At 40.7% G+C, this 15119-nt stretch overlaps 3 protein-coding genes across 4 annotated transcripts; 2 read left to right on the forward strand and 1 right to left on the reverse strand.

Moving 5' to 3' along the window:
* Nucleotides 1–1642: 1642 nt before the first annotated feature.
* LOC119897993 (piggyBac transposable element-derived protein 3-like) lies at nucleotides 1643–3778 on the forward strand. Its single transcript, XM_038712080.1, has 2 exons — nucleotides 1643–3058; nucleotides 3223–3778. Exons 1-2 carry the CDS (start codon nucleotides 1805–1807, stop codon nucleotides 3652–3654), a joined length of 1686 nt encoding a protein of 561 aa, XP_038568008.1. The 5' UTR covers nucleotides 1643–1804; the 3' UTR covers nucleotides 3655–3778.
* A 3230-nt stretch (nucleotides 3779–7008) lies between these two features.
* On the forward strand, nucleotides 7009–7944 carry LOC119898703 (39S ribosomal protein L21, mitochondrial-like). The gene has a single exon (XM_038712903.1). The coding sequence runs from the start codon at nucleotides 7031–7033 to the stop codon at nucleotides 7610–7612; it is 582 nt and encodes a 193-aa protein (XP_038568831.1). The 5' UTR covers nucleotides 7009–7030; the 3' UTR covers nucleotides 7613–7944.
* A 1214-nt stretch (nucleotides 7945–9158) lies between these two features.
* Nucleotides 9159–14396, reverse strand: cunh6orf120 (chromosome unknown C6orf120 homolog). 2 transcript variants are annotated; one of them, XM_038712946.1, is made up of 2 exons: nucleotides 14314–14396; nucleotides 9159–12048 (listed from the first exon to the last, which is right to left on the reverse strand). In XM_038712946.1, the coding sequence occupies exon 2, from the start codon at nucleotides 11998–12000 to the stop codon at nucleotides 11443–11445; it is 558 nt and encodes a 185-aa protein (XP_038568874.1). In that variant the 5' UTR covers nucleotides 12001–12048; nucleotides 14314–14396; the 3' UTR covers nucleotides 9159–11442. The 2 variants fall into 2 exon arrangements, with proteins under 2 accessions (XP_038568874.1, XP_038568883.1); XM_038712955.1 differs by lacking the exon at nucleotides 14314–14396 and adding an exon at nucleotides 14073–14301.
* Between the last annotated feature and the right edge of the window lie 723 nt (nucleotides 14397–15119).

The following is a 15119-nucleotide window of genomic DNA, read 5'->3' on the forward strand; positions in this document are numbered from 1 at the left end:
ACTTATAAAAATAACACAACGTCCATGTTGTTTACACATCGTGACTCAAATCACATGAACACACCGAAGTAGGAAAAATACTTAGTAAACATCCGAGGAGCACGTGAATGCAGCATTACTTATTAACAAGGCTGAAGAAGTTCCTTAAGGTTATTCATACGTTTTACCCCACCAAACACTACATCCTCATGTAGGTTTAAAATGAAATTGAACCTTCAACAGTACCTTCAGTGAGACACGTGTTAGTTGTGTTTATGTAAAACAATATATTTATACTTTATATTTTCAGGTTTCAGCTGTTTTGGCAGAATGTCCTATTTGGGGTTTCAGTAATGAAAAACAACACTCTGACCATTATTTTTCTGATTACTTTATGTTGCTTTCGTTTAAATTTCATATAGGCTACCTATTTTCCTTGAGAAAGAAATCGAACTTTACAACAATTAAAACAATTTGTTCTTGCCCAACAAAAAGGTTCTGAAGATACTTAATGTCTGTTCTCGTTTGAAGGTCTTGTTGTCTTGTCTTGTTTGTTTATGCTTATTCACTGTATGTACTATATGTGTGCATATCTGGCCATTAAAAGAGATTCTGATTTTGATTAAAGGGAAGTACATTTGACTCCACTTAACTACATTAGACAAAGTATATGATCAGTTTATATTAATCATCATTTTACATAGGATTATACTGTCATAGATTACCGACCCAACAGTATATGAGGAGAAAGAAATGCTCCATCTCAATGTTTCAACCAACTAGGCTACAATAAATTGCAGCTTACATGTTGACATGTCCCGCGACCCTGTACGCAGGATAAGCGGTTGACGATGGATGTTTACATGTTAATGCAACAATAATATTTTATTATAATTACATTATTATATATTTACTAATTAAATAGGGCCTAATAGCGAAATAAACTAATATTACACTCAGGATGGGGTCATTCTGCATAATTAGCATTTCTACTTTTAATAATAACAAGCATAATAATAAGTATAAAAAATAATAATAAGTTATTTTGATAAAAACAAGTAGGTATACTTAGGTAAGTTAAGTGTAGGCTATACAATTTTAAATGCAGACATTTTAATATAGTTTCCCCCCATTATATTATTACTTATTTAACATTTTAGATTTTTTGATCATTTTGGCTCTGTTAGCCGCCGGCATGAATTTGATACTGCACCAAATACTTCAAACCTGTAGTTTGTCCACCAGATGGCGCCACGACGACAAAGAACGAAACGAACTAATTTCTACAGAGGCTTCTGCTTATCTACCACCCCACGTTGTTCTCCTGTTTTGTCTGCCCCTCCCCTCCCTTTTCCTTCCTCGGTGACTGAGATTACTCGGAGCAGCATGCAGGGGAAAACATTAGCCCACAATGAAAAACACTTCACTTCACTTCCCATAATGGTCTGAACAACTCATATTCTGATAAATGACAAATAAAGTCGCTGTGGGTCTGAATAAAGTATAGAGGACCAAACTTCTGTGAAGCATGTGGGGGGGCGGGGCATGTCCATTACATTTTTTTTTCCTAGGATGGAGTGAGCTGGTAAGAATGTCAGGGTAAGCCAATCATTGGCAGAGTAGCAGTAGGGCGGGTCATGCTTGAGCCTTTTGGGGGGGGAAATACGGTCTTCTGTTCCTCCTAAATGCCTTTGCAACAATGAAAACATCAGGCACGCAGCTGCAGGGAAACCAGAAGACAGTCTGGGATTGAGACAGTTGTTATGCGGCTGCACTGTGTTTTAGACAAAACTATCACGCAGCTGGTACTTTAATAACTGACACGATGAAGAGACGTTTGACGGTGCAAGAATCTCCGAGGAGAGAACTGGACCCTCCCGACAGCGAGCAGGACTCTGATGAAGCCAGCGAAAGCGAGGACACGGATGGTGACTTCGAGGTCTCGCTGGAGTCTGAATCCTCCGATGCGTCCAGTGATTGTGGGGAGTCCACGGAGAAGACAGAAGATCTGGATGAATGGAAATCCACGAATGGACAAATTGTCTGGCATCGCACTGAAGCTGAGACGCTGCGTTACTTTCCAGAGAAATGTGCGCCCTGGGGACCGACACGGTACGCCACCTCCCGCATCACCTCTGTCAAGTCCTGCTTCGATCTGTTCATCACAGATGAGATCATCCAGCTGATTGTGGACATGACAAACGTACAAGGGAGACGTTCCGTCAGTCAGTGGAAGGACATCGATGCCACTGACCTGCAGGCGTACATCGGGCTGCTGCTTCTGGCTGCTGTGTACAAGTCACGGAACGAGTCCACCTGCAGCCTGTGGGGTGAACACACCGGACGGGCCATCTTCAGGGCCACCATGTCCCTACACACATTCAGTAGGATAAACTCTCATCTGTGGTTTGATGACAGGCAAACACGACCTGCGCCCCACAAGCAAGACAAGCTGGCTGCCTTCAGGACCATCTGGGAGAAGTGGAAGTATCGCCTCCCCCTTCTCTTCAACCCGGGCAGTGATGTCTGCGTCGACGACCAGCTCGTCCCGTTCAAAGGTCGCTGCGTGTTCCGCCAGTACATGCCCAGAAAACCAGCGAAATATGGCATAAAGATCTGGGTCGCCTGCGACGTCCTCACGTCTTACGCGTGGAAGATGCAAATCTACACCGGTAAAACTGCCGGCAGTCCCCCGGAGGTTGACCGGGGAAAGAGGGTCGTCCTGGACTTGACGGAGGGGCTCGAGGGCAACACCGTGACCTGTGACAATTTCCTCACATCTTATGCACTGGCGGAGGAGCTCCTGAAAAGAAAACTTGCTCTGGTCGGCAAAATAGGGAAAAACAAGCCAGAGCTTCCCCCGCAACTTCTGCAGACGAATCAGAGAGCGCCCCAATCCTCCCTCTTTGCGTTCACCAGGACGCACACAGCGGTGTCCTACATACCGAAAAAGGGGAAGAACGTGTTGCTCCTCAGCACCAAGCACCGAGAGCCGGAGGTGAGTAACAAGGAGCCCCGACAGCCAAAGATAATCCTCGACTACAACAGTTGCAAAGGAGGTGTGGACAACTTCGATAAGGTACCGTTACACATAAATTACGCACTCACTTATTTGTTCTTACTGAATGCATGTCCTTGTCTGAGATATATATAGTGCTTTTATTATTCGTTATTTATTGCATTTACATAAAGAATATATTTGTGGAAGAACATTTGTTTTATAAATAATGTTTTCTTTTGCAGAGTATCAGCACCTACAGCTGCAGGAGAAGAACCTGTCGGTGGCCACTTGTTCTATTTTATAACATCCTGGACGTCTCGGCATTGAATGCATTTGTGCTGTGGACAGCCTTGCATCCCTCCTGGAACAACAACAAAAGCTTCAAACGGAGGCTGTTCATGGAGGAGCTGGGGAAAATGCTAGTGTCCCCACAAATGCAACGTACACAAAGCCCTCCTCACACACCAGCCGCCGCCGCCATCGCGAAGGATGAGCAAGAGTCAGGGGAAACCCCAGAGAAAAGCGGGGACGCAGACTACACCAGCAGAAAACTAAGGAGGCCGTGCCAGTTCTGCACTGGAGGAAAACGAAAAATCGCCAGCACCTGCAACATGTGTAACAAGCATATTTGCAAAGACCACACATTCTCATACTGCAGCTCCTGCGGCCACTGAGCTGAACTTTAACCCACACACCACCCTTTCGATTCAGTATGCTTTATTGACATGAATGTCGGGGAACAATATCGCGAAAGCGTTAAGTGCAGGTAACAGAGTCATTTGGGACTTTATCTCTTAACCCAAGAATGTGTAGTGTTGAAGTTCAGAGGCCCCTTCCTCCAATTCTTCTGTGGTCCCTACTATAAATTCCTTTAGCCGTTCCCATCCCCTTTTTGTCCCCTGTGTGAGAGGTGGGTGTCATTTCTTTTAGTCCATTCATTATCCTAATCCACGCCATTTTTCCTTGTAATAGCCCATCTTGTTTGTATTTTTGTTTCCTAGAATGTTATAATTTCTGTCTTCACCTATAAGCACATAAAAATAGGCCTAGTTGTTTTAAGAGTGAGTGCTGCTAACTTGTAGTCGTGGCAAACTAACTTCCGTTTGGTATATTTGTTTTCTTGGTGCTGATAACTAACACGGAGATAACAGACACAGCGAGGTTTATGCGTCCCTCGGTTTGTGACATGAAATCACATATTGTGCAGCTCATGTGCTCCTAAAATCCAAAGTTTAAAACAAAACAAAAAAAATACACGTGCCTGGTTGCGCGGATCGGGTATTGTCAGCACCAACAGCCAATCACAACAGACTGTACTGCAAAGGGGGCGTGGTTTTAGTGCCACAGGCCTCAACGGGACATTATTGGTGGGTTTCTCAGGACGTTGTGTATTCCACCTGCTGCAAGTGTGGCAAAGATATTTTCATGCTGCAGCTCTCGCTGCACCCGAACTGACTTGACCTCTCTGCTCTTCAGTCAAAAAGCCGAAGAGTTGCCTACAGAGCCTTTCATTTCATTTCATTTATAGTATTTTATACTGCGTTTAATGCTGTAGACTTTTGAAAAATAAATCTTGTTTTAAGCGATCTTGTATTTTTTCTTTAGGCTAGGCTATAGTTATCTAAAGAATACTATTAAGTATAGTAACATACAGGGTGCGATCTGTGAAAAAGCGGGGGGGGGTGTCTTCATGAAAATGACTCCTGCCCCGCTGATGAACTGTGGATTACAAGTAGTTACACAGTATGAGAAAAAAAACTTTCTCCCAATGTTTATTTATATAGTAATAAAGATGTTACGTTACATCGCGATGCAGAGTTGCAGTGAGAATATATAAAAGACAGATGGAAGCTGTGTTTAATTCAGTGAGTGGGTAAGAGGAGAGAGACTGAGCCCCGTGGCTGTGCTTGGGGTTGTTCACACTGGTTCAACAGGGACACAGAAACAGATCTTAAGACTGTGAAGTTTATTGCAGCTTCAGTAATATCGGTTGCCTTCCCTTAAACACAAAGCTCACATACACAGAGAAGAGAAGCAGCTAGATAGAGCCAAGTAGCACATTTTAAAATAAAGCCACGGATCGATCCGACTGCACTGCACAAAAAGTTAGAAAAACGCATTAAAATCAATGTTGTTGCTAATACGTTTTTCATAAAAAATGTAAAATGTAATAAATGTAATTTAAAGGGTCTAAAAAATCTGAAATCGATAGTTATTAGCAGAACTGAAGTTAGTTAAAAGACAACTCTGTGAAAGTGGAAAATAATATGAATTCCTACCCTGGTCTGGATCAATACTCAATTCTGATTGGCTCTTGAGTGTCCATTAATTCCTCATAATGGTCACCTAAGTTGTTGTAGTGAAACATATCAGCCTGTATCTAAAATTAACTGAACATCGTATTTCATACAGTCCTTCAGCGCAAAGGTGGAAGTACCTTAAACCTGCATTTTTCTACCGACCGGCAGGGGGCGACTCCACTGGTTGCAAAACAGAAGTCACATTGTTCAGAAGTCTATGAGAAAATGCGCCCTCCTCTCCGCTGAATTATTACCTCAGTAAACACTTTCATAATGAGTTTATGGTCTCAGTCGCTAGTTTCAAGTTTTTTTTTCAACACAACATGATGTTCATTTAGTAAATTATTGTCTTGTTTAGAGGAAAATAGACGATTAATAAGAAATAATATTCTTTAGGGCGGAGCTCCCTTGTGACTGACACGTGACCAGTCAGGTCTCCCCAGCTCAGCCTGAGATATCCGATTACACAAATGTATATATGTACTAAATATTAAATCAAATAGGCCTACCTGTACTCGTTTCTACTCTTGCCAGAACTTTTGAGGCATTAAAATTTTACACCACTGCTTTTACGACATCAATTACACGATTCTTATATAAAGTGTTAATTATCTAAAGATAATGTACAGCCATCCAACAGTCCTTAACAGACTCAGGACCACCTGACCACCACACGTGTATGTTCTACTTGTTGCAATAAAAATAAATAAATAAATAAAATGTATTGCATTGAACAGTCAGGGAAATTACAAGTAAGGAGAGACATTACATCATGTAAAAGCAGCACATGTAATACGGTGGTGATATCGAATTTAAAATACATAAGATATAAATAAGACATAATGACATGTTCACATCAGAAAGGAAAAATCATCATAACAATGGCTTTTTGTTGATGAATTTGCCAACAATAATGTAAAGATTTATGATTAACAGAAGTTTGGAAATGTTCGGAGAGGAGTAGAAAAAGATGCAACAAGTTTCTTTAAAAGTTTCCAAACCTTTCCACAATCTCAGTATGTGGACCTACTTTGCTGTTTTTAAAATACTTTCTGACCAAAATACTGTAAAGAACAATATTTCACCATGTGTACCAATTGTAATATGTGTTTACTTTTACTCAAATATATGTAGTAATTTTGTATATTTATGGTATTTTACTACTTATGTTACTTGTGATAATTATTTCCATTACTGATAAAATGTGTTTGAGACTGTATATAAAGGTTTGAAACATAGACTGTATATAAAGGTTTGAAACATAGACTGTATATAAAGGTTTGAAACATAGACTGTATATAAAGGTTTGAAACATAGACTGTATATAAAGGTTTGAAACATAGACTGTATTTAAAGGTTTGAAACATAGACTGTATATAAAGGTTTGAAACATAGACTGTATATAAAGGTTTGAAACATAGACTGTATATAAAGGTTTGAAACATAGACTGTATATAAAGGTTTGAAACATAGACTGTATTTAAAGGTTTGAAACATAGACTGTATATAAAGGTTTGAAACATAGACTGTATATAAAGGTTTGAAACATAGACTGTATATAAAGGTTTGAAACATAGACTGTATTTAAAGGTTTGAAACATAGACTGTATTTAAAGGTTTGAAACATAGACTGTATATAAAGGTTTGAAAGCACAGAAAGTCAGGTGACTGTAAGGTGACGCATGCGCATGTAGGGTAGTGAAAGAGGAGTCACGCATGCGCGGTGTAAACTGAAGCATTTCCTGTCAAGATGGCGCTGAGCAGAGGAGCAGGGCTGTGGAGGACATGCAGCATGTTGTTACCCAGACACCCGCTCCTGTTCCCCGCAGCTGCCCGAACACAGAGCTCCGTGAGCCGGGACCTGGTGCCCCGGACCTCCCTGTCTAGGCCGCCGTGGCCGGAGCAGGCGATACTGGTCCCGGAGGAGGAGCGGAGCCGACACGCAGCGGTGGTGAGCACCGTGAACCAGCTCATCGACCAGCAGGACTACGGCCGGCTGTTCGCCATCGTGCACTTTGCCAGCCACCAGTGGAAGGTCACCACCGAGGACCTGATCCTGATCGAGAACCACATCGATGCGGAGTGCGGGGAGCGGATCCGGATGGAGAAGGTGCTGCTGGTCGGGGCGGAGAACTTCACCTTGATCGGCAGGCCTCTGCTGGGGAAGGACCTGGTCCGTGTCGAGGCCACCGTGATCGAAAAGACCGAGTCCTGGCCCAAAGTCCACATGAGGTTCTGGAAGAGACACCGGTTCCAGCGCAAGAGGATCATCATCCAGCCACAGACGGTGCTGAGGATCAACAGCATCGAGCTGGCCCCCAGACTGACATGATGATGAAGATGAAGAGTGGACGATGTCACACACAGACTGAGGGTTTATTTGTCCCCACTGATTATAAAGAAATATGTAAACAAACACGTGCAGGTCGGGGAGCCGGTTCATGTTAATGCAGCAGCAAACCCAACGTGACTCTCTGGACCGGGTTCCTGCAGAACTGTTGACAGGATAGTACTGCTGTAAATAAAGATCCATCTTTTGCAAATGACTGATATTTAATAGGTTTCTATTGATTTTGAATTCTCTTTTCTCGGTGTTAAAGACTCTCCATGTTTTTTGCATGCAGGAAAACAAAGTTTCTTCAATACAGTCTTTTTTAATATCTTCATATATGGCCTGGCTGGGTTTTACATTTATATTTGTCTTTATCATTATTCTTCAATACAAGACTCCCGAGTTTTAACAGGTGGTGAATGGAAACATTTAACCATTAATTTTCTTAAAAATATCATCTAAAAAACTGCGTCAGTGTTTCCAGTAGCGTGTTTGATCATCAGGTACTGATTAGAAAGATGTTAGGAAGCTTAACTAACTGATTGATACCCCATTTGTAATATCAAACATTTTCTAGATGAAAATATTTATTTAATAGGTTTCTATTGATTTTAAATTCTGAAAGTATTAAAATGTGTTAAAGACCTACATTTGCCTTGAATGCAGGTAAACAAAGTTTCTCAAATTCAGTCTTATTTATGAATCTTTAAATCTAGACAACAAACCAACATACTTATATTAAAAAAAAAATTAGTTCATTAAAAAGTTAGTAAGTTGATTAACAAAATATAATCACAGATACTTTGATACCCCCCTAACTCTTTAGCAGGTAAAAAATCTTTGCTGGTTTCAGCTTTTCAGATTGTCAGGATTTTCTGGTTTTCTATGTTTACTGCACATGAATCTGTAAGAAAAATAATAGCTGCAATGAAAGGTCTATCCTTCCTTATTTACTGGGTTTAGAAAAGTCTTAAAATGAGGGATTAAAAGGTTTGATCTTAGTTTATGTTGTCTTACTCATGGGCATGTCAATATGGCTGGGTTTTATATTCATATATGTCATTATTACTATTCAATACAAGGTGGTGAATGGAAACATTTAACCATTAATTTACTTTAAAAATCATCTTAAAACTGCAGTGTCAGTGTTTCTGTGTGGCGTTTTTGTTTGTTTGTCAAGTACTGATAAGAAAAATATTGAAGTTTTTTCATTTTGTAGACTTGTTGTGGCCCTGTGGAAAAGCTGCAGTTATGTAGTCACACAGCATCTGCTGCTGAGAAAACAAATCTAAAACAGATTATGATACATTACGATCTCGGTCATTGTAACAGTATAAGGACCTTGTTTAAACATCATTAGGACACATTTATAGCCTGAATTAAAGTTAGTTAAGCTACATTTCTCTCAGAGCTACTAAGGAAAAAAAAGAGACAGTTACAGTGCTCATTAACGGGGTAATGAAGGTCCCAGCGTCTCCACCAGCCTTCTGGTAACAAGGTTAAATCTGAAACAAACAAACAAAAAAATCAACCACAGACAAAAACATTTTTTTAAACAGTCTGCAAAAGAACTGCTTTATTTAGAAACCTTATTGAATCGTCTCTGGAAAACAGGAAGCCCGGCTCGGCTGTTCACCCCTGCAGAAGACGGGATCTGAAGGCACTGTTGAACATTTCTGCTCAGTGGTCGCAAGTTTACTCGTAAGCTGATGTTTAAACTGGGAGCTTGTCCAACAGGCAAGGAAAAAAATAAATAAATAGAGAAGAAAAGAACAGTTGCTACTAATGTTAACAGGCCGGTGGCATTTTCAGCAGCGTCTTCACCTTCGCAGACGTCCCAATGAACTAAACCGTCTGCTTTGGTGAAAGTCAACAAAGTACCATAATCCTTACGCTCAGGCTTTCCTTTACGTCCAACAACAAACCTGCCCTGTAGGAAAGTTAATGTCATTAAAAAAAAAAAAAAAAAGAGCTGTATTGCTGTAAGCTTTTAGACATTTAAACCCGAACACATCCTGCATGGTGTTGATGAGCAGAGATAAGACAAGTGGTTTCTTTCATTTACAGGCCGAGACGAGAGTCCGCCACAACAGTTTGAATGCTAAATTTGATTTGAAGTAGAGCTGCAACTAATCTATTAGTTGTCAGCTGCTGATAATCGATTAATCGGTTTGAGTAAGTCAAAATTCTCTAGCTTCATAAATGTGAACATTTAAAAAAAAAACAAAAAAAAAAAAAAAAAAAAAACGAGGTCATCTTGGGCTTTGGGAAACACTGATCGACATTTTTCAGACCAAAAAGAATCGAGAAATTAATCGACTATGAAAAATAATCGTTAGTTGCAGCCCTAATCTGAAGAATCAGGATAAAGTTTAAATGGTTTGGTTCAAGTCCATCTTAACACAACACACAGATACCTTGTATACATTGTGAGAACTATGGGTCGCTGTAATCTTTCCATCTGTCTGTGATCCCTTCTAATGTCATTTCATTGTTAAGAGGAGAAGGACAAAAGCCTTCTGTGTTTAAATAAGTTGAAGCTTCAGCAGTCCGAGTTAGACAAACAAGGTGAGTATCTTCATCCTGCTACTTGGAGTGGCGTCCTTGCCTCAAACCTATATGCGACTAACCAGGACGCTTCTCAGCCACATCTCAGTGAGGAAACTTAAAATGTTATGTGTCCAATCTGTAAACAGATAATTTTGACGATCACTTGATTGACCGGAGTTGAGGAAACTCACAGGATTTTAATTACTCAAGCTCTACTTCTGTCACTACTCATGTCAAGTGCCACACCAAGAATGCCCGTTATCCCCATTTATACGATTCAACACATCAAGACTTAGCCTGGGAACCAGACGAATCTACCGAATTCACGTTTCATTTGCTCTGGCAGTTGCTTCTGCCCCCCCCCCCCCCCCTCCTTCTCATTCAAACCGGCACCCACCTGTCCTGGAACTGGTCGGGCCAATCACAACCATTTATCTCATATTGGGCGAGTTAGATACGATGACCGACAAGACGAGCGTCACCGGTCCAGATTTGAAAAGTCGCATGTCACTGCTCTAAGTGGTCGTAGGTCTGTGATGCACCAGGCTCAAGAAACTCAGATCCAACTGTCGAACTAGGCAGTGAAGTCGCTTTGGGAAGGGGTCACTTCACGACTAGTGTGAACATGAAGGATGACAACAGTGACTGTTAAGAAAAACCCAAACTTTTCCTTTAGACTCCAGAAATGTCTCTAACTTGGCCTTTTGGTTGAACTGCAGTTCAATAGAGAAAATCATAAAGGCCCAAAGACAGGGTAAATGTTATTTTGTCATGTCACCAAACATACACTTTTCTGATCAGTCTGGCTTCACTGGTGATTTCAGCAGTGAAGTTTTAACTTGCAACTTAAATTTTTAAAAACTTCTTTGTTCTGGTTTTATCTGGTATGTATGTTTGTGACAACTGTATATAAAGATGGACGAAAGTGAAGCCAAAACACCCTGATCGCCCCTGCATTAATCATCAACCATATATTATTTTTATTAGTTATTTAATTAGTATTTGACGCTATAAATACGGGGTTTCACGTCATGATTGACAGCTGAGCCTCGTTCATAACCGAGTCGGCCAGGCGTACAGCGAGACTAGGCTCAAAAAGTGTCGTCCATCTTTATATACAGTCTGTTTGATCACAGGGAAAGGAATTGTTAAAATGACTTGTTAATACATTTTCTCATCCATACAGCATGAAAGATGTATCTTTTTATGTATCAAGGTTGACTGAGCCAAATAAGCAGAATCTCCTCCTTCTGTCGCAGCAGCAAGGCAGGAAACCGTTTTCAAAACAAAATCTCAAGTATAATTTTCAAAAGTCCGATTAGGATTGTCCAAAAGATCGACTCCTCTTCCTGAAAGTCCTCCTCTGCCTCATGAGGGGATTGCCCTTGCCTTTGTCCGTCTTCTGAAGTGTATAAGCCCTTTTCAAACGGGTCCACGGGCACCATCTGATCGTAAAACACTCGCATTTCAAACTCGCTCTCCTTGTGAGACGGGTGGCCGTAAATGCCGATGCCCACGGGCCTCGCAAAGTCCCCCGGCACCACCACCACATCCTGGCCGCAGGTGACCGACTGCAGCTTGTACGTGTCGAAGCTCGGCCGCAGGGTTTTATCCGACACGTAGAGATCCGCGTCCCCCTTGAGGCTTTGCATGTGCAGGATGATTCTGCCATCGTGGTTGAGGCGCAGGTAGCTGTAGTTCCCGGCCCCGATGTGGCCCTGAACCACATGGAGCAGCACCCAGTCTTCGGGTACGCCGTCGTCCTCCGAGGAGTTCAGGAAGCCTCTTACCTGGGACAGCAGGAGGCCAACGACCAGAGCGCTGCAGCTCAGCATCATGGCGAAGGCATCAGTCAGTCAAACACCGCCTGGACGACACCAGACAGCCTGACAACAGGACGAGAAGCATTATGAAGCACCCCAACAAAAAAAAACATGAAAACATTCAACTAGGGCTGCATCTAATGATACATTTCATAAATGTTCTAGTATTTAAAATATCTGACAACAGTGAAAAATGCTGATCACAAAAGGCACCTTTTATTCATAAGGTTCAAAAGTGGATTTGAACCAGCAAATGTTTGGCATTTCTTTGATAGATTACTTGTTCAGTCAGTTTTCTCACGATAGACTTTCCAGATGGGTTAAAACATTTTCTGTTATTCAGCCATTTTCTTATCCTGTTTCTTGTTATTTGGACCCACTTTAAGTCTGGGACCAAACAAGATTAAAAAAGCAGCACATCATACAAACCACTAGGGCAACAACTAACGATTATTTTCATTATCGATTAATCTGTCGATCATATTCACAATTAATCGATTAGTTCTTCATCTATAAAATGTCTATCAGTGTTTCCCCAAAGCCAAAGATGACAATCTCAAATGTCTACTGTTATAGGAGTAAAGAAACCATAAAATATTAACAATAGAGCTGAAATGAGAGAATTAAAATTTTTTGAGATTAACTGATTATCAAAATAGTTCATTTAATTGTTGACAACTAATCGTAGCAGCTCTAAGCACTGACATTTGTACCACTACAGTTACAAATGCAATGTGAGTATACACGGTGTTTGTGACTTATGAATCATACATGATGTGGTCCAAAACAAATCTTGGCAGTGTGAGATCATCTTAACACCCAGACTGACTGATCTGAGCAACATTAATGATATAAATAATGATCACTATGACTAAACTCCAGCCCCCCCGTGACCCTCTACACAGAATAAGAGGCTGACGATGGATGGCTGGATGACTAAGTGGAGTGAAATATATTAGTTCATGTTAATGTGACAGAGTCAGGATGATGTTATCAGTAGTCCCTATTGGCCTCCCAGCCACCTCCCATTCTCTGTGACACCCTTCAGTCAGTACTGGGAGAATATGTTTTCACGGTAAAAAAAATTAATATCAATCGAGATCCAACAAAGGTTGAGGTCAAGGCCAACTGGACTTGGTTGAAGAAACTTCAACTAGTTCTTCAACCAAGTCCAGTTGGCCTTGACCTCAACCTTTGTTGGATAACTATGACCTGGATGACTGAGACCCTTCACAGACATGTCATTCCAGACCGATAATTATCACAATAAATATCAAATCATTACTGCTGTAAGTTTAACAGCTTATTTTTGCTCCTGAGTGAAAGTTGAATTGTGGTTTTAAACTTTTTTTTACAATCAGAACAAACACGTTTTCACGATTAATCGTTTAGTCTAACAGGTCAATAAATTGTGAGAAATGCTCTTCACAACTTTCCCTGAGCCCAAAGTGACGTCGTAATATTTCACATTTCTGCTTGAATAAAATGACAAACGATTAATCTATTATTCCCCTCGGGGATCAATAAAGTTCCTATCCATCTATCTATCAAAATAGCAGCTCTATCCACTAAGACAACTGTATCAATGAAAAATGAAAAGGAAAAGGATGCAGCGCACAAAACAAAGTACCTAATACTTCTTTATTAACGCACCGCATTCAGTATTTTTGGTTTCCTGTTAAATGAAACTCATTAACCAGCACAAACCTGAGCCTCCGCTTTCTCACTGTTCAGTGAAATGTGAGTCTGAAAGAGCTAAAAATAAACTCACCGGTGAGTCTGACCTTTGATACGAAGGAAAAAATGATTTCAACGGCTGTTTCACCAACGAATCACCTGATATTCGCTATAACGTTCAGCTTCATGGCTTACAAACGACATTCCTGTGAGAAGTTAAACATTAAAAAAATCCTGTATATTTGTTTATCGACAACTAACTAAAACCGATTCGTCCCAATAACTTAACGCTGAATTTTGAGTTGAAGGCTAAACCTGCTAGCACAACACCTGTCAGCAGTTTCAACCTGTGCAAACAAATAAAGATACATGTTAAAATATATAAGTATTTAGTTATATAACCTTCTTACCTGTTATCTCACACTGCGCTTAGTATAAAGTAGTCTAGCGTTCGCCTGAGCTAACAGCAAGCTACTTAGTTAGCTATCCCGCAGCTAACCTTCCTGCTAGCTTGCTCAGTTTGAACTAAATCCGCACAAGTTTCCGGAAAAGAGAAGAAGCCGAATAACTTAAAACTTGCTAATTAAGTTAGGAAATTGTTATTAAAAATGTATTCATTCGCAGTTTAACGCTCCCACTCCGTTTACTCACATTGCTGTCATTTCCTAACCAGCATCTTCGTCAGAACACAGCAACCTGCTGGAAACAAAGTTCACTTCTTCACATCCTTTTCCTTTAGCTCACAGCCAACAGCAGAGAGCCGCTCGCTGGCGCCACCTACCGGCGAGACCTGCGAACCACACCCACCAGGATCCGATTAAACCGTAACCATGTGATCACTTTTTGAGACCAACACAATAATAAAACGAGGATAAGAGAATATTATGCAAAACTTTTATATCCAAAAATTCCACAGTGTTGAGGATATTTGAAGGCTCTATGTTATTTTGCATTTTAGGCCTACTCTTCCATTTTTACTGAATCTGAAATAAAAGGTTTTCTTGGCCCTTAATGGATTTCTGATATTATATATTAATATTATTTTACAAGTACATTTTTAAAACATCAGTCCTGATCATACCATTACTTTTCAGGATTTTAACATTTTAACTGCCAATTAGTTTACATAATGCCGCTGCTAATTTTCTTTTTTTGGGGGGGGGATTTGGCAATGAGCAGCAACAAAATTGATTTATATGCATTTTTCTAGTGCAGTCTCACATTAAAGTAAAGAATCTCAACTCATTTTTCATGTAAAATGTTAATTATTGGGTTTTACTGAGCCTCTAAGCCTACATCCTTGAAATGTCCATCTCTCCAGGTTTGAATTGTCCGGTCCCACCCTCCCTCACAAAGCTGCATATAATTAGTAGGGCTCAAAAACAGCCAGACTTTGTTTTACTTTTCCCTGCAGCGCTGCAAGATGCCCATGTTTTTATTACTTGAGAGTGCATGTG

Source organism: Micropterus salmoides, unplaced genomic scaffold (assembly GCF_014851395.1).
Source record: "Micropterus salmoides isolate LMB-PRFRI ecotype aquatic unplaced genomic scaffold, ASM1485139v1 Ms_hic_scaffold_1, whole genome shotgun sequence".
Taxonomy (NCBI): Eukaryota; Metazoa; Chordata; class Actinopteri; order Centrarchiformes; family Centrarchidae; genus Micropterus; species Micropterus salmoides.

Excerpts from the sequence above, each read along its gene's own strand:
- LOC119897993 (XM_038712080.1), top strand. The coding sequence starts at position 1,805 with ATGAAGAGACGTTTGACGGTGCAAGAATCTCCGAGGAGAGAACTGGAC. Across the intron at positions 3,059-3,222 it reads GTGTGGACAACTTCGATAAG|AGTATCAGCACCTACAGCTG; the intron begins GTACCGTTACAC and ends TTTCTTTTGCAG.
- LOC119898703 (XM_038712903.1), top strand. The coding sequence starts at position 7,031 with ATGGCGCTGAGCAGAGGAGCAGGGCTGTGGAGGACATGCAGCATGTTG.
- cunh6orf120 (XM_038712946.1), bottom strand. The coding sequence starts at position 12,000 with ATGATGCTGAGCTGCAGCGCTCTGGTCGTTGGCCTCCTGCTGTCCCAG.